At 37.7% G+C, this 19,265-nt stretch overlaps 1 protein-coding gene across 2 annotated transcripts in view; it reads left to right on the top strand.

The window, feature by feature from the left end:
- PARP8 (poly(ADP-ribose) polymerase family member 8) overlaps positions 1 to 19,265 on the top strand; it is a 174,677-nt gene that overhangs the window by 110,593 nt on the left and 44,819 nt on the right. For both annotated transcript variants that reach the window (XM_026716400.2, XM_026716407.2), the window contains 4 exons: positions 4,401 to 4,461; positions 6,724 to 6,814; positions 16,197 to 16,263; positions 17,369 to 17,494. In XM_026716400.2, coding sequence (XP_026572185.1) covers positions 4,401 to 4,461; positions 6,724 to 6,814; positions 16,197 to 16,263; positions 17,369 to 17,494 — 345 coding nt within the window. The remainder of the gene's footprint in view (positions 1 to 4,400; positions 4,462 to 6,723; positions 6,815 to 16,196; positions 16,264 to 17,368; positions 17,495 to 19,265) is intronic.

Genomic DNA, 19,265 nt, shown 5'->3' with positions numbered 1-19,265 from the left:
TCTCCAATAACAGCAGCAGCAGCAGCAGCGGGAACCATGGTAGCGTTTTAGCCACTTCTTGGGTGGGGGAGCCACCTCCGTAACTTCCACGGTTTCCGCCGCTGCTGCTGCTGTTATTGGAGATGGCACTGGTGAGAGAGGGACAGCTGCAGCTCGGCCTGGGCACTTGGAATGCAGGAACGGGCTGCGCACCCTTACTTTTGCAAACTTGCAGAGCCTGAGGCTGGAGCACCAAGGGTAGCAGCAGCAGAGACGCTCGCTTGGCTCTTCTCACGCCCACCCAGCCGCTCAGGATTAAACCAAAACACAGCGCACAGCGCTCCCAGGTACCTCAAAATCGTTTTTTTCCTGTTGTTACGGAGATGGGGGAAAAGCGGGAGCAACTCAGATGCTGTTGTTGGAGACGGAGCTAGTGCGCCGGGGGAGAAGTTAATTCACCCACGAAAAGACGTCATAGCCATTTTTTCGGGGCTCAAAAAAAAAAAAAAAAAAAGGCCTGGACTTATTTTGTGAGAAACACGGTATAAGTCAACAGACTTATATATAACTGGCTTTCTTCTTTAGCCAAGTGGTTATTTCACATGATTGCAGCAATTGGTAACTCTCATGTAAAGGCTGGCCCAGAATTTTGATAATATAGTACATTCATTTATTTATAAACATAATTGCACACTTGTATTCCTCATGAATCAACCAAAATAAATCACTGCCAAGGGGAAAAATGGTCACTGTGATTGCAAAAACTCCCTTGAATAATGCCCACCCTACTTCTTCCACTTGCTTTATATGGCACTTAATCTTTATGGATCAGGTTTATAGTGTACCTTACAATGGAGTAGTCCTCATCAGAATTCCAGAATCATGCTGTATAACATCATTGCAGATTATGGCCTTTGTCTTTCTCCTAATCTGAATGATTTGTCCGTTTTTGAGCATAACCTTCCAAGACTATTTCATTGGTACTCACTCCAGTTATCCAGATCCTCAATGAACCAAAAGTTACCTTAACATTCATTTGTTTCATTTGCTCTGTGACGTGCAAATTGAGTGTACATTCCAGCTCCTTAGACAATATGGACAGGGGGAAAATATTTTCATTACATGCTGTTTGAATTAAGTGGAAATTCATTGAGTATACAGAATGTTGGAGATTAAAGTCCAAGGAGGAAATGAATAAGATAATCATTTAATTGCATATCCTGATAACTGCTATGGTTGAAAAACTGTACATAGCTTCATAATAAGCTCCCATTGGGTTTGCAGTTACGAAAGTAAATTTAACTTTTTTTAAAAAAAAACACCATGCTTAACTTCTTCAGTACCAGCTTTAGTGTCTTTTGAGACTCAATTCATTAAGAAGCTGACTGCTTCTGGCTTGGAACAAATAAATGAGGAAGCATCACTTTCTTTCTTCTTTTAAAAAAGAAGTCATCTCTTGTGTGCAAACTGTTGAATGTGTTTTAACTTCCTTGGTGGTCAAAAAAAAATGCTCCCTTGAATACTGATTGATTTTTATTCTGTTTTATGGCTAGTCTCCAACTTCCATAACCTAGTCTGGCAACTGGGACATCACTGTAAATTAAACCAGGGTCACCTTCATCGGAGGCCTCGTTTCCGCTTTCCATTCCAACTCATCCATCAATAACATGCAGTGCTTTTTCAAGCTGCCATGACATAGCCCTGTAACATAAAGATATTTCTATTTAGACAAGAGATGGGCAAGGAACTGCTGTTTCTTGAGGCTTCTCAGACTCTCTGCACTTCTTTTATTATTGCAAGAAACAAATGAGAAGCTGAAATGTTCCAAAACAAAAGGCCAGTTTCTAGCAACTTCTGTACAGGTAGTCCTTGATTTACAACAGTTCATTTAGTGACTGTTACAACGGCACTGAAAAAAGTGACTTATTATTAGTTTTCACATGTATGCATGTTGTAGCATCCCCATTGGATGTGATCAAAATTCAGAAGCTTGGCAACCAGTTCATATTTATGATAGTTACGGTATCCTGGGGTCATCACCTCTTACGATCTTCTGACAAGCAAAATCAATGGGAAAGCCAGGTTCACTTTAAACAGTTGTGTTACTAACTTAACAGCTGCAATGATTCACTTAACAATTGTGGCAAGAAAGGTCATAAAACTCACTTAACGAATGTTTCATTTAGCAACATAAATTTTGGGGTCAATTGTGGTCCTAAGTCAAAGACTACTTGTATTTACAAGAATGACTCATGGGCTTTGCAAGTCTTCTTTGACAGAGATCGATTTGGAAGTATGTTTAGAAAACCAAAGTAATCTAGGATAATAAGGAAAATTCTGGGGAGAAAATGATAGTGTATGCTCTCTACTTAACCAGTTTTGGTTTATGAATATTTTGTAACTGGGGCTGATATTTGGGAATAGGTGAGCCAGTTTTTGATTGGTGTGTTTTGGAAACTCCTGTAACACTCTTAAGAAGATTCAAAAATTAATACCGTGCCAAACAAGTTGCAGTGCCCTGCAACTTTTAAAAATTTTATGGAGGTGTCTGCTTTTCTACCTAATTTGCCGGAGCTTGAGAATTTCTTTTAAAATTCTCTTGATGATGTTGTTTGGGGTTGTTGTTGTTTTTAGAAATGATAGCAGAGGCAACTGCTGCTGGTGTTCTTTTCTGAATATTGCCTATCTATCAACACATCATAAATCCCCTCCCCCCAACACACACAAATTGGAGGGGACTCTGCTTATGGTGTCTTCTCTTGGCTATGAGTGAACATGAGGAATCCAGGAAGGCTGCAGCTTTCCAGAGGGCTGATTGCACAGAGATGAATTGGACACTTAAACTGTCTCCTCCCCTTGCACAAACACACACACACACACACACACAATTTGGCCTTTTAACTAGAATAAGTGCAAGAAGACCACCCATGAATTTTTTTTACCAAAGTTCCTTCCTTCTTGAAATGAAATGTCAAAAGCAGTGTCTCTTTCATAAGTTGTAGATGAAAAGAGAATGTGTTTGCTGAACATTGTTATTCTAAATGAGTTTAACAGCTTAAGAAATTTGCAGCCTAATTACTGTTATATGGATTTTTATCCAGAGCTTGAGCTTTTTCTTACATATAAAAGATAGCTTTTATAGCAATTGTTGAATACTGGACAGCATCCATAGGAGAATACCTTTACCTTGGAAAATGATAGGTAAATTTTTTGTCAAAGAAGTTAGAAAACTTAATATTTCTTTCTTTTGAAGAAATAACAAAACTCTTGGTTTCACCCAGATTCATTCTAGAAGATAAATTCTAGTTTTCTTATGTAGTATATGAAGTCTGTGGGAATATAGTATTGATTCTTCAGATGAGCTTAAACAATATTTATAATTGATGAGCTTGAAAAAATAGTTATGTTTGCTTGATGTTTATTATTAACCTTTCACTACCAAACTAGATAACATCATCAGTGCAGTGATATTACCTAGTTTAGGAATGAAATGTCTGCAAAAAATCTAATAAGCTCACACAGCATGAAGGACCGTACATTAAACCATGAGCTACAAATATTCCGTAGGCATAACTTTTATTATTAAGCAAATATTGAATTCAGTGAAATGACATTTCCAAATTTATTTATTATTTTATTTATTTATTGAATTTATATTGCCGCCTATTCACCCATGGCGACTCGAGAGGTTTTTTTTTTTTTTTTACAAAAAACCATATTTAAACCATATTTAAAAAAATTTAAAAAACAATAAAACTAACAAAAAGTATCAAATTAATAAAGTACAATAACACAAAATCTGGAATAAATGAATAATTTACCCCCCAACTCCCACCCTCCACCCCGACGACAGCAGATCACATGAGCCATTTGATGGGCTCCATCCTGCTCTGGGTCCCTCGCCTTCTGGCAGAACCAGATCTTCAGTGCCTTTGAGAAGAATGCTAGAGTGGGGGCCATTCTAATCTCTGGGGGAATGATGTTCCAGAGAGAGGGAGCCACCACAGAAAAGGCCCTTCTTTTGGGTCCCACTAGGTGTATCTCCCTCAGGGATGGGACTTGCAAATATTCATTGGCTATATTTTTTCAAAGCTTCTTTATTGGAAGAGATGCTATTTTATTAGCACATTCATTCTTTGTGCACTTTAGTGTTGACAATTTTTTCGTCCAGTCAAATTATGTCTATTTTCACTAGCATGCACTCTTCATGGTTTTGCTGAACTATGAATAGGGGAGTTGCAGCATATAGAACATTTATTCTATCACTAAAGAATTATTTATCCTAATCCATTGGCAAACCAAAACCCTTTCACTATAAGAGCACACTTTTTCTGTTTAAACTGCTCTTCATAGTCAGTTAGCTTGAGAAGTATGATCAAAAATATCAGACTTACATATAATGTAATGTTCTTTCCTTTCAGGGAATATGGAGCCATTGATGATGTAGATATTGATCTGCATATTGATGTTAGCTTTCTTGATGTAAGTAATCTAATAACAAGGTTGTATAATGAAGTTTGAAAAGCAGCTGTCTCTGTCTTTCAGTAGGATATGAAGTCAATTGTTCATAGGCAGATAACACTTCTTTTTTAAAATTCATAAACCTTTCTTGAATGGAGAGAATGTGTTTCTATTTTCAGTGTAAATATTTGCAGAATGATTTCCAAAGGTAAATGCCTATAAAAGCAATCTGCCCTAGATTTCTTTGGAATAACATTTGTGAGATCTGGCTAAACTAAGCCCTATGTGACACATCTGGAATTACAATGAACTAATTTCATTGGATAAAAACATTATCCCAGTTGTGTCTGAAAAAGAACACATCCCTGAAGGTTTCTGAAAGTTCTATACAAAAACAGGATAGTTGTGTTCTTGAGAAGAAAAAACGTGCTTGGAAAATGTATGTGGTAAAAAATAAGAGTTTTGCATTATCCTTATTAAGAAGATATAGTAGAGAATTGATTTTAAGAATGCTACATTAGGCAAAAATTTGTACAAAAGCTCCTTATGCATGTTGTGGCCTGCTGGCCGCTAATAGAGCTGGCAACTGAGTCGGACAATGAGGAGGTTGGGAAGGAACATGGGCCAGTCCTGGAGGCTGAGGAAAGCTTGGGTGAGGGCTCTGCATCAGAGGAAGAGATGGGGCTAGGGTAGTCTGGCAGTGGCCAGCTGCCTTCGGAGTCGGACAGCAGTGAGGCGAGGGAGCAGCTGGAGCCAGTTCCCAACCTGCACATGTGCAGAGCTACCAAAAGAAAAGAACAATTACGAACTAAGAATCGACATGGGAGTAAAGCCACAGGTGGATGGTGAATGGCCCCTCCCTAGAGATTAAAAGAGGAGCAAAAGGAGAGGGGCCTTTTGCAGGAAACAATTTGTTCATTGCAACAATGTGAAGATCTGTCTGTGCATCTCAGAGACTCTGTGCTGAGTCCTTCCTTGTCAGCACTGTCTTTGAAAATATTTACTTGGCAGCTATCCAAGCTAGATAAGGTCTGTACTCCTAATTATATTTATTTATTTTTATTTTTATTTGATTTGATTTGTCAATCGCTTACAAGATAATAGGTATAAGTATATACATAGTTATGAATACATGAAATGGGTACATATAAGAAAAATAAAAAAACAATAGGACAGGGACAGTAGGCACGTTGGTGCGCTTATGCACCAACAGACCTCTTAGGAAAGGGGTGAGGTCAATAGTAGACAGTCTAAGGTTAAAGTTTTTGGGGTTTGGGGAAGAAACCATAGAGTCAGGTAGAATATTCCAGACATTGACCACTCTGTTGCTGAAGTCGTATTTCCTGCAATCAAATTTGGTGTGGTTAACCTCGAGTTATACCCTTGAAAGACTGTTTACCAGGCCTTTGGCTGAATGTGAATGCAAGAAATTCAACTTTGTTTAATAAAACAAAGGGTTCGTGCTTTTGGGGGAAGCCTAGGTCAGAACCATGCAAATGAAAACATGGACTTCAAAACAGAATGGATTTGTACTGATTCAACCATTCCTGATGGAAGTTGTATTATCTAAATTAGAACACTGATCTCCTCAGCTGCTTACATCACAGATGGCCAATCTCTAGTGTAGTCCCTGACCCCATATTTTGTGGCCCTCAGACCCACCTCTGAAGGTGATGACTAAAGATCTGTGGTAGGATCCTGTATTCTCAATTAGCCAGGTGGAAAGTATACACAAACTATATTAATTCCTTCAGATAGACCAAACATAACATTTAAAAAATTCTTTTCCCAGAGGAAAATGAAATCCCTAAGTGTGGTTGGATGTTCTTCTATTATCTCCCAAATATTAAGTTACTACTGATTCAGAAAAGTTGCACATTCCCAGTTTACAGTGATTTATACTGTCACAAACATGTGGTTTTTTTCTGTAAAGCTTATCTCTTCCCAAGTGCAAAAGATGGTTGTTGAGTTTGGTTTCATTTCTGGAAGCTGAGAGAACCAAATCTTCCAGAACAAAGTTTAGATGCTGTTACAACTATGCAAATTTGGCATTTCTTTCCACTTATAGAGCTAGTTCACATTCAAGACCCATTTTAGTTCTACTACTGACCAAAAGGTTATATTAGATAGTAGCTGATACAACATTTGTCTTGGCCAGTCAGTTTAGAAAAGAACTTAGGTGGAGACCTTCAATTCCTTTGCCAGCTGTGAATTTTTTTTAAAAAAAAGTCCAGTGTAAATTTGCGGATAATGGCTAACAGGTTTTGTTGTGTCTTCATTCAGGAAGAGATTGCAGTGGCCTGGGATGTAATCCGCACAGAGCCTATAATTGTGCGTTTGCACTGTTCACTTACACAATATTTAAATGGACCTGGTAAGTTACATTTGTCTTTTTCCTGTATAATATCTTCATAATGATTTCTAAGTGTTTATGATGAGCTTTCTTCACTAAGGTGGTACATAACTGTACTCTTTGAAAAAGATACATTGAATTGTTAAGAATTATTTAATATGTAAAACTTGTATGGGTAGATAAGCAATACTCCAAAGCCAATCAGTGTGGATAGTTAGCGATTAGAACAGATTGTTAATAAAGAAAAGTGGTAACTTCATTAATTTTTGCTGTCTTCTGATTAAATTTCAATGGCAGTCCCTTGTCATTGGAAGTCCCTTGTAGAGAAGGAAGTGTGGATCTGTCTTATTAGTGAAAGAAAACAAACAGTAGACTCTGCAAAAATGTAGAGCTATAGTTTATTCTCCTGAGATCTTAAGAATTCAATGTTGGGTTTGAAAAGAAGGCAGACTCTTAGAGTGTCAGCAATTCTAACCACCAACTCAAAAGTAAATTCATTTTTTAAAAAAGAAAGAAATCATGCCAAAAAGAAAATGCAGCAGTTTGAAGCTTGTTATACTCACACACCAACAGACTCAGTGGACATTCAACTCTTGTCATAAAAGCATTTGCTTCTTTGGAAATCTTTGGCCCAAGATTTCTCAACTAGGGTTTCAGTGAACCCTGGAGTTCAATGAGAGGTCACTAGAGGTTTACTGGAAGAAGACAACTTATTTTTGAAAAAGGTAGAAACCAAACAAAAAGCCTCCACCCTCTGGAGGCTCTCTGGAATGTGCATGAGCTAAGGAATAAAGGAGGAGGGAAGGAGAGATGAGTAACAGGGAGTGAGAGACTGCATGGAAGAAAGACATCACAGGGTCTTCATGCTGGAGCTCTCCTTAACAGTGTATGCCAGCCTTTCTGCAGGTGCAGCAGCTTAGGGGTTTCATGTCCAATGTGTGCACAGGAGACATTTCATGTCCAGTGTGTGCACAGGGTTTGCCTGGCTTGGGCACCAGTGGTGGCTGGAGCCACAACAAAGGCCAGGGGGAAGGGTGTAAGGAAGCAAGAGTAAGAAAAAAGTTATTTATTTTTAAGAACTCTGTTAATTGTGTGTGTGTTTGTGTGTATGCATTAGTCTACACATGAAAGTAGAGTAGAACAGAACAGAACAACAGAACAGAACAGAACAGAACAGAGTAGAATAGAATAGAATAGAATAGAATAGAATAGAATAGAATAGAATAGAATAGAATAGAATAGTTGGAAGCGACCTTGTAGGTCATCTAGTCCAACTCCCTGCTCAAACAGGAGACCCTATACCATTTCTAACAGATGGCAGTCCAATATCTTCTTGAAAGCTTCCACTGTCCTGGCCTTCTGAAAAGAAGTTAAAACATGGCTCCATAGCCTCATGTGGGGAGCCCAAAGGAGCATGCAGCCAAGGGGCTGTTTAAACAGCCCACCCCCTCACCTTTTAAATAATTTTAAAAATATTCAATCACTCTTGCCTCCTCCTAAATTTTTAACATTTATAGGTACTGTTTCAAATTTTAACATTATTTTGTACACCTCCCAATTTGAGAGAGATGGACAGATCACAAATGTAAAAACTAAATAATTTTGTAATGTTGGGCCTATATTTGAACCTGAAGGTGTATAGGTTCCTTGAGGCCAAAAATATTCCAAGAGTTCCTCTAGACTCAAAAGTTTGAAAAAGCCCATCTGGTTCCTTCCTCTTAAATAATGTTTTCCAATATGAGGGATTAGTTCTATTCTATGCCTGTGAAATAAACTGAATCTCAGCCAGATAGCATAGAAAGGTAGGCCGGTCTATTTATATAGGTCTTGCTTCCTCCACAGGCTTCTTGTGGTTATTGTTGTTGTTTGCTGGTATCTCTTGTTTCTTCTACCTTTTTCTCCAGGCCACACACATGCCCTTTTTACAGAGAAGCCTTTACACGTAGCTATCCCTGAATCTGCAGAGACTTACAGTCAGGAATTGTGGCTTACTTACAAGGAAGCTGCTGTTTTCCCTTCACCACATTGTCTTCCTATAAAATAATGCGACAAACAATTTCTAGCTTCTGACCCTCCAGAAGACTTTTTCTATTTTAATTTGTCTTCTTGGGAATAGTTGAGTCATGCAGGGAACTTTAAGAACTTAGCTATTGGTTGCATATATATCTCAGAATAACAGAGAAAGGACATTGCCCCCTGTTTGGCTTCATCCCTAGCAAGTGTGTTTAATGAAAGGTCAACAGTTCCACTGGTGTTTGTTTGTTTGTTTTGTTCTGAACTTTACAAGCTTGTGTGTTTTTCTAAGGCCAGTGGAGCCATGAATTATGGGCAATAGCATGTTCCCCATTTGCAGTAAGAATTCTAATTTGATATTCCAAATTTTAGAATTTTTACCTCCCAGATGGGGGAGCTATAGAAATGGGTGAGATGGGTGGCTATAGAAATGAACTAAATAAGAGTCAGGGAGGAGTTTTCTTCATTATGGTCCCTGAAGATGGCCTGACAGCTCTAGGGGTCCTGGGAACATCATTTAAATGCTTTTGTGTAATGCTATCAGATAATAGAAATAGACACAGACATAGAATAGAATAGAATAGAATAGAATAGAATAGAATAGAATAGAATAGAACAGAACAGAAAACAGAACAGAACAGAACAGAACAGAACAGAACAGAACAGAACAGAACAGAACAGAACAGAACAGAACAGAATAGAATAGAATAGAATAGAATAGAATAGAATAGAATTCTTTATTGGCCAAGTTGATTGGACACACAAGGAATTTGCCTTCATTGCATAAGCTGTTCAGTGTACATAAAAGATATAAGTGATAAGAATGGTCACTAAACCAACGGTTGTTACTTCAAGGACTTATTTGATGCGGGAGTGTCTTCCTGATCCCTGTTTGCTTGCTTTTGAAGTAACTATTGGTATGAATGTACAGCCAGTAATAAATATTTTATTGGTATTCCCTTCATTCCTATAAGAGCTTAAGGAGTTTTCCATAGATTTTCTCCACATATTATCCCCACAATGATAGCCTGTGAAATAGGTTGGCTGAGAGTGAAAGTGGTCAAGGAGTGATATAAATTGAACCTATGTCTCTCTCCCATCCATGTCCTTTTCTTCAAACTTTACACCATCCTAGAAGAGAAGATGAAAACCAAAATAATAATCAGGGTGCTTATGTGAATACAAGCTATGCTTTCCATTATACATAACTTCAGCTTAAAGGATATCCAATATTTCTTAGTAATACAAAGATTTCTAAAATATTGTGGGTATCTAAAAGGAAAATATTCTTTGAGCTCAATAGTATGGAGCGTTGGAAGGGGAAGCTAGACAAAACAGAATAGTGAAAATTATTGAAAGGGAAATGAATGTGCAGTAAAAGTTACTGGAACAGATTGGATGCAACAGGAAATGAAGGAACTATGAGGTAGGGATTTTTGAGGGCTTGGTGTATATTGGATGGCAGAAGAAAAAAAGAGAGAAAAGAGGAGAAGATTGATTGAGATCTGGGCCACATGACGTGTGGAAAGTGCTTGAAGCCTTGGACTGAATGGATGGTGGTGTTAGATGTCCATGAGATGTTTTCAAAGTTTGGGCAACATGAGAAGCAGCCTGAGTTAACAGCAGTGCATGGGCCACCCAGCTTAGATGAAGACATTCCAGGAACTACCAAAGAGCCTGTCAACAGATTTGTAGCAACCAGAGGACAAGAGACATTTGCAAAAATGGCTGGGGTGACCTTCTGCCAGATGGTGTCAGGCCTTGGAATATCTTTGGCAGAGGTTATGCCCAAGAGTTTTAGATTTCCCAGTTTGTCTGAGCCCTGCTGCTCCCACAATTAAATATATTTGCCAGCACATATACTATTTTAGAGACTAGAGATTTTGAAACAGATTTGATCTATAGAAATTGGGAACTGGGCAAAGTGTTATATGGGAACATAGTATGGAAGGCTAAAGAGTTTTGTTTGGTGCTTGGTCCATAGCTACAATTTCAGTTCCAAATGTAAATGGCTTCATTTGTTTACTCTGATTTTTAGCCTTCTTATTATAAGAGAGGAATGTAAACTACTCAGAGTCCTTTTGGATTAGTGTGGCATATAAATCTAAGTAAATAACTTAAGTAAGTAAGTTCTGGGGACTACATGGCATGTGCACACAAAGGTTGCCAAGACATATTTCATTTTCTCAGTCTAATCAACTGCCTGATATTCTCTGGTAGTCTTCCTCCTAAGTAAGATCTTTATAGACCTTCACTAATCTTGGAAGTTAATAAAGATTGACCCTGGTTAGTGCTTGGATGAAAATTCTAGAGCAATGGATTTAGATTTGGAAACTGAAACAAAACCAAACCCTCCCTGAAGACAGCAAATGGATCCTGCCAAGAGAACTACATGGATATAGTAATTAGAAGTCAAGCTTGTCTCAAGGAGGTCTATTGGTCTATTGCCATGAGTCAAGTTTGGAAATTGGTGATAAAGATTTGACTAATTGTTTCTATTTTTTAGTAAATAATTCACTTATGATGGTACATATTAAATTATTGTGTTAATGTATAACATTAGATCATCTGAGGCTGCAAGTAATTTGTCCAATTAGTACAGTATGATTACTGGAGGCAAAAATTAGGGTTAATCACTAGATACTTCAGCAAAAATGATTGTATTCTTTGATACTGTTCCTTAACAACAACAAAACTTCAAAAAGGCTGCATATAACCCTCTAGTATTTTCTTTTCTTATATGATTATTCCAGTGGCTGTTATGGTGATTTGGATTATAGCCAAGCAATTAAGAATGCAAATAATACTTGTATACAGATATATTTATAAATATTAATATTTCAAGGAAGAACAAAAGAATAGACAAAATTATAGTTCTCCATTAATAGCAATATATGGCATTAGAGGTTCAGTAAACTAGGTCCAATTAAGTAACACTTTAAATATTTGCTGAGATAAAAGTCATTATAAGCCTTTTATAGAGGATTGTTCTTCACTCAGTTTTACATTTTGATACGCTATTATTTTAATTGCAGTAAACCAAAATTTCAATATCATAATTGGTTCTGTGACTTGATAAAATGGTTCCTTCTGCTTTTACTAATTTTCATTTTTTTAATTTTTTCTAAACCAGCTGTTATAATTTGCAGTATCTAATTATACTAATGCAAGTATTTTTGAAATGTAACCCTGAAGGTTGTTTTTGTTTACATCCAAGTGCTGATTCAATGCTGTTCCTCTAAAAGTATCTAGCTATGATTTCCAAACAAACCTCCCTTGTATTAAAGAAATCAGCTGTGTTCTTGTGATAAGTCTAACCTGTCTCTTGTTTTCATAATTGGACACTTTTTTCAAGGGACAAGAGCTCATTGTTATCACCGTGGTCATGCACTTAGTTATATAACATATATACGTACATGCCATCGTTATATAACATACTTTATTGCACAAATATAGAAATTCAAAAAAACATCTGCATAAAAATACAATACTAGCCTTAAAAGTATTCAAAGAGAGGACTTCCATAACACCAGCTCCACCAGCTCCAACACCAGCTCTTTTTCCTTTTAGAAACTTTATACTTTCCTAAAACTTCATACTTTCCTAAGCCTCTTTTCAGCCCAGATTTCTAATTTTCTCTAGCAGTATTAATACTTCACCACCACCAAAAGAAGAGCCTTCTTTTTCTTAAAAACAAACCAGGGGCTCTTTTTTCCTTTAATACTTTTTCCAATTTTAATAATAATCGCACACACCATAAATGGGCAATGAAATACTCACAAAAGGATAGCAAAAAAAAAAAAAGTTTCTGCTTCAGATGGCCTGTTTTATAAATTATGCATTGCCTTTGTGCATTGTTATCTCTCTTTCTGTATTCTCTGCTTTCTTTGCTTTCATTTCTCCAACAGCTGCATTAAGTTTTCAGGCAATGTCCCTGCAAGTCAGACTCATTTTATTGCCAAGTAAGGCTTGAAATAAAATTCTACAACGTCCAATGTCAGATATATCTGATAGGCACAAAAAGTACAAACCTGCCAACTACTAAAAATGGCAGTCACCACACGTATCATGTTCCTGTTTCATTTAACTCCTTATTCAGTGAAAGAATATGAAACTGTTCCAGTGTTTGGAATCTGCATAATTTACAGAACTTGCAGATGTTTTCATCCACCCCATAACTGTGGATTTTGAATTGTATCCAGTAGCAGAGTTGAAATACAGAATGGTAAGATGTATAGATCATCCTACCGGAACCAGAAGTTTAGTCTTCTGAGGTTTCAGACTCATGCTGAATCCCATCCTCAAAGAACTTCTCTGTCACCAGAATTTGTGATATATTTGAGTGAGAGAGAAGTTCCCCGAGGATGGACTCCAGCATGCATGCAAAAGCTCAGAAGACTAAACTTCTGGTCCAGGTGATGAACCCAGACTGGATCCTGCCACATTAACCTGGGACATATATATTTACCCTCATTCATACAAATCATTTCGGCCTAACTTGTCATCACTGAATAGGCTGATTCATCAACCAAGCTGCTCTCTTTTTCTCAGTTGGTATCGTATCACTTTATCTTCAAGGGAATAAATATCCCCATGTCTCTTCCAAGCCCGATGATTGCCCAAGAACAGGAAATAGTTTCAATCTTGCAGACACATTCAGAGGATGGCAAGAAAAAATGCAAGAAGGGCCAACCATTTCTTTCCTGCTCCACAACTTGCCACAGGTCCGAAAAGTAATTGCCCCATCCCCTGTTCCACATTGGTCAAATAGGAATGATCTTGAAAAAGGCTTTGGAGAAATACAAGCAGAAGTCTTGATGCTTTATTCTACATCAAGCAAACATCTCAGGCAGGTAGGGTTTTTGTCCAGGTATGAAGGGAGTGGTATAGTCAGCAAAGTAAAACTCTTTAGTGAAAAGAGGATCTGATTCCAGTGTGGGAAGAGAAAAGCCAGTAAGGTGAATTGATAAATGAGCTGCTGTGGAAAATCCCATATGGAGTTCAGGTTAAAACATTATTAAAGAGCTGCTGCACTTAATAGTGTTAACAATCATTAAAATCAAGTTCTTCTGCATCATCATTTGTGCCTCTGTCTATGGAGATTCTGAGTCATCCAGGTCATGGTTGCCCCCAAAGTGCTTTTTCAAGAGGCAACAGGACTTTCTGGTTTTTCCTTGAAGACGGTTCACTTCTCATCCAAGAAGAAGCTTCTTGGATGAAAAGAGAAATGTCTTCAAAGAAAAATCAGAAAGTCCAGTTGCCTCTTGAAGAAGCACTTTTGGAATTTCTGCTCTGATGAACAAGACTTCCATAATTGGTGAGACTTGTCAACTGCAGGTAATCCTCAACTCATTTCCATTTATTTGATGAACACTCAATGTTACAACAGGGTCTTCACACATATTACTGTTGCAGTGTGCCTTTGGTCAAAATTTGGCTGTTTGGCAACCTGCATATATTTACGAACGTTGCAGTGTCCCATGATGATATGATTGCCATTTACAGGTCTTCCCTGGGGCTTCTGACAAAGTCAAGAGAAGCTGCTGGATTTGCTTAACAACTGGGGTGGTTTGCTTAATGATTATGCAAAAAAGAACATTAAATTGGGCACATCTCACTTCATGATTGCATTGCTTAAGGACAGAAGAATTCACCCCAATTGTGGTTGTAAATCAATCTGCCTGGAGAATCTGGTCCATGTAGGATAAATGTCAGGACGTTTCTATGGGCCATTCTTTCTTCTTTGAATCAGAACCTGACTTAATGACATAGTTAAGGAGTTCAGTATTGTGGTAGGACCAGTGATTCTCCTCTACAATAATGTGGTCAGATTTGAGGATGTTGTGGACCACAACTTTCCTAGATAAACAACCAACTGAATTCCATGGAGATTCCTAGTCATCCAAGTTATGGTTGTCCCAAGAGGCAACTGGACTTTCTGGTTTTTCTTTGAAGACATTTTGCTTCTCATCCAAGAAGCTTCTTCAGAGTTCTTGAAAAAGCACCTTTAGGACAACTGAATTCCAGTTATGATCAAAATTTCAACTTAGAATAATTTGCTTGGTTTCAGTAGCAAATTTGAATTGGACACATCATTGCAAATTATTCTCATCACTCATTCTTAAGCTTTATCCTACAAATAAAGTGAGAAGAGGAGGTATTGCTTTGTGAGCACTAAGATTGTAGGAATTGGAGTTTCTCATTTGATTGGAATGGGTATAAAATGGGTATGAGATTCAGCACCTGTCTGAGTGGAGTCCAATTAAGCAACTTATTCCAAATCAGTTCCAGAAATTACTGGAGCTGTCTAGATGTGTTGTGGTTACTACTGGAAAAAGTTGCTAGCATGGAAGCTACAGGAATTTTTTTAATCCATTGTTATGCACAGCTCTAAGTATTTTTTCTAATACATCATTTACCTTAATCGTATCTAGTACTTCATTCTGCTCATATAACAGCAGTGGGAAAACATTAGAGGCTTTAGGGGTTTTTCCTTTTTTGGTGGTGGTTGCTTTTTTAACAGCTTCTGGGAGCAATGAGGAAAATGTCTCTGATGATGTAGCAATTTCATCAGAAGGGCAAGGTTAAAAGGTTTTCAGTATTTGGAAATGGCTCAGCAGGAGTTCAGATTGGAAAATAATGTTTTGTCTTACAGAGACGTATATTTTTCACTATAAGATGCTCCAGACCATAAGACGCACCTAGCTTTGGGGGAAAAAAACAAACAAACAAAAAAAGTCTGCTTCTGCCTCCCAGCAATTTGCCTTCTTGCAGCAAACAGCAAACAGCCTGCTCAGCTTCAGCCTCAGCCTGATTTAGCACGAGCAGCTGATTTGCGGTTGGATCGGCCTCCCAGAATACCGCCAATTAGCTGTTCCAGGCTGCGGGGATCAGTGTGCCTCTGCATACCCCATTTTTGGCCTCCGCGCATCCCTGTTTTCATCCCATTCCAGGCAGTGCCTGGAACGAGCCAAAAACAGGATGTGCAGAAGCCTAAAATGGGGTGTGTGGAGGCCGAAAACGGGATGCGTGGAGGCCGAAAACGGGATGCGCAGAGGCCGAAAAAGGGGCACACAGAGGCGGCAGCAGCGATGGGCAGCACCAATCCCTGCAGCCTGGAACAGCAAATCGGCATTATTCTGGGAGGCTAGTTCAACCGCCAATCAATTTCTCCCCAATAAGATTAAAAATTCTACTGAAAATATATATATATTTGCTGCCAAATTTAGAACTATAATCTTGGAGTACTCTGGGCATCTTTGAATGAGAATTGGAGCACCTCGTGTTTTAGAGCCCTTGATTGCCCAACTATAGCATAAACTACAATTAATAATAACCTTTAAACAACATGTTTGCCCCTGTTTTTTCAACAATATCTTTTATTCTACAGTGCCCACCATTGATGTATTTCAGATCTCTACTAAAGAAAGATTTGGACTGGGGCATCAGCTAAAGAAGTAAGTTTTCCCAAAGAGAGACATGAATGTGTTATGCATAAGTATTAGCTTCTAGTTGCAAGGTATTGTTTCTGGCTACAGTATTTTCTAGTAAATGCACTTTGAATTATTAACAACTCTAGCAATGTTTCTGACAGCCCTTAAAAATGCACCAAGATTTACCATTTCGTTTTATAATCTATGTAAAAAAAATTACTCTTTTGCAGTTTTTTCCAGTTAGATAAACCATATTAACAATAGTTATCTTTGACTATTATAATGCCTTGCATGACTGTAACAAATTGGAATAATTTTGTCTTTTTATTTTTTCAGAATTTATGAATGGATATTTAAGGTCAATCTTATACAAATGTTTTGGGCATGAACAAACCCAAAAGCTAAATCGGCGATTCGTAAATTGTATTTCTTAGAGTTGGTCTCTTGAAAAATTTAAGAAGCCAAGACTTTTAGGCCACTTTGAGATAAATTTATGAATTTTATGCTTTAGACAGAAAAGTAGATCTGAAGAATCCTGTCTTATTTATCGACCTAAAACAGGAACCCTCTTACTTTTTGGAATGGGGGTTTCGGATATTTTAACTGTGAGGATTTGAATGGAAAGCTGTAGGAAATATCAGTATAGTGATATCCTGCAGAATAGATTACAAAAGTGAAAAATCCATTCCTTATCATTTGCAAGAATGCTATCCATAGATTATATTCAGCAGCATGGGAGATAAATTAAGGGTGATTAAATGGACTACAATGCAAGTTGCATCCTCCTTTCTGAATTCTCTCCTTGTTTCTCCAACTGCTGAAAGAGTTGCAGATAGCTTTGAGCATACAGTAGATGTGTTAAAATACCTTCTGATATTCTAGACTATTATACTAGCTTCTAGTATAAAAGCTAAATATAGTGGTTGCTAGGAAAGTATAACAGTGAGAACATTTCAGTTCAATCAACCTAATCCAGTTTGAAACAGAACATAGATTTCTAGGACTCCCATTGTCAATTTAGACTTAAATTTCCATTCTGGGTAAGGTATGCATGCACTACATAGATTGATTGATTGGTTGTTTTATCCAGTCAGATTCTCAGAGTACTTGTTTGTTTCATATTTTGCAGAATTATGCAAACATTTGTTACACAGCAATGGAAAAATGGCAAAGAAAAATCAAACAGTACGCACAACAAAAAACTGTCAGAAAAGAAAGTGAAATCTCCCCTGCACATCTTTTCTACATTGCGCAGGTAGGAGGAAGTGATACAGATATGTGTGTACCTTGTTGCCTTGTCAAAAAAGAGAGATAGTTGTGCTGTACGGTTTAATGAAATCTTGTTACATACTTTCAGCGCAAGCATGATGACTTTTTTTTTCCAACTTGGGATTTAAAAAAACTTTTGCCATGCATTCTGTTAGCAATTAATTTTGCATTTTTTTGCTCCCAAGGCCTCCCAGATAAAGAAAAGGAATATAGTTCACTTAGTCTGTTGATTTTTTTTTTGAAAAAGAAAGTGTAACGGGAGTGATTGGTAGTTGTGTTTATTTCTGAACAGTTTTGATGTTTGCCAAAACGTCTCTTCTTTATATATGATAAAAGCACTGCCAGTTTCTTTGCAAAATAGAGGCTCATTCCTTGACGTATCCTGAAATTGCTACATGAGAATGTGACAGTTCATGTCCATTGATCAAACCTGGATAATGCCTCCAGAATGTAGAAGACTAGTATGTTTGGGGTGAATGAGAAGTAAGAAGCACCTCTATCTGTTCTTCTCTGATTTAGTGAATATTTCTCTGGATGTTGTTTCCAAAGAAAATAAATATTAGCAGTATTAGAAAGGTGATGTAATCTCACTTCTGCACCCCAAATTGGAGTCTCTATTAATAGATTGGGATAATTTGGAGGGGATCACAGCTAAAATCTCATTCTTCTTGGTATCTTCCACTTGACACTTCCTAGTGCGAGATCATTTATATTCAAAGGCTGAACTGATGCCGCACAGAAAATAATCATTTGTCCATTCCTTTTTACTCTGTAGGGACGCGGTGGCTCGGTGGTTAAGCCACTGAGCTTGTCAATCAGAAAGGTCGGCAGTTCAGTGGTTTGAATCCCTAGAACCGCATAATGGAGTGAGCTCCCGTTACTTGTCCTAGTTTCTGCCAACCTAGGAGTTTGAAAGCATGTAAAAATGCAAGTAGAAAAATAGAGACCACTTTGGTGGGAAGGTAGCAGCATTTCGTGTGCCTGTGGTGTTTAGTCATGCCAGCCACATGACCACGGAGACGTCTTCGGACAGCGCTGGCTCTTCGGCTTTGTAACAGAGATGAGAGCACCGCCCCCTAGAACCGGAAATGACTAGCATGTATGTTCAAGGGGAACCTTTACCTTTACCTTTATTTACTCTGCGAAGATGTTGCAGGTTTTTTTTTAATACCTACCAGCCATCTCCCACCCACAAGACACACAATCTGCAACCAAAGAAATTGATTTACATGCAGTTTTTGTAGCTGATTTCATTTAGATTCTAACTCTTTGATTTTAAAAGTATACCTGTAATGGAATTCCCTATGCTATTAGAAATTCTAGGCCAATTTAAAATAGCCTTTAATATTCATTATATTCACAGATCTCAAAAAATATGCAATTTTGTGTGTCCAAAATATCTCAGTAGTTCCCTTTATTTTAAATGTGTGTTCACCAATGTGTGTGTGTGTCCCTGAATAATTTACACTGTCTAGAGATGTGACACATCAACTAAAGAGAAATATAGGTTTGTTTGTTTTTTTTGTAGAATAAGTTCTGCAGATCCACATCATGCGATTTTCTTCCCTGGCCTTCACTCACTGCCTTGCAGAGATCTATTAGTAGCACAATAAATATAGTAGACACTACAAAAAATACACTTGTAATTTTTCAGTTGTATCTGGTAAGATCTTACTGCTAGGGGGGTTGCTGATCTGCTTAGTGTCTTGATGGAGAAAATTCACAGAACCATGAAATAATTATTAAGCTGTGTTCAT

The sequence above is a fragment of the Pseudonaja textilis genome, chromosome 2, assembly GCF_049901715.1.
Source record: "Pseudonaja textilis isolate UNSWEBS1 chromosome 2, rPseTex1.2, whole genome shotgun sequence".
Lineage (NCBI taxonomy): Eukaryota > Metazoa > Chordata > Lepidosauria > Squamata > Elapidae > Pseudonaja > Pseudonaja textilis.
This window is presented reverse-complemented; position numbering and strand designations above follow the sequence as displayed.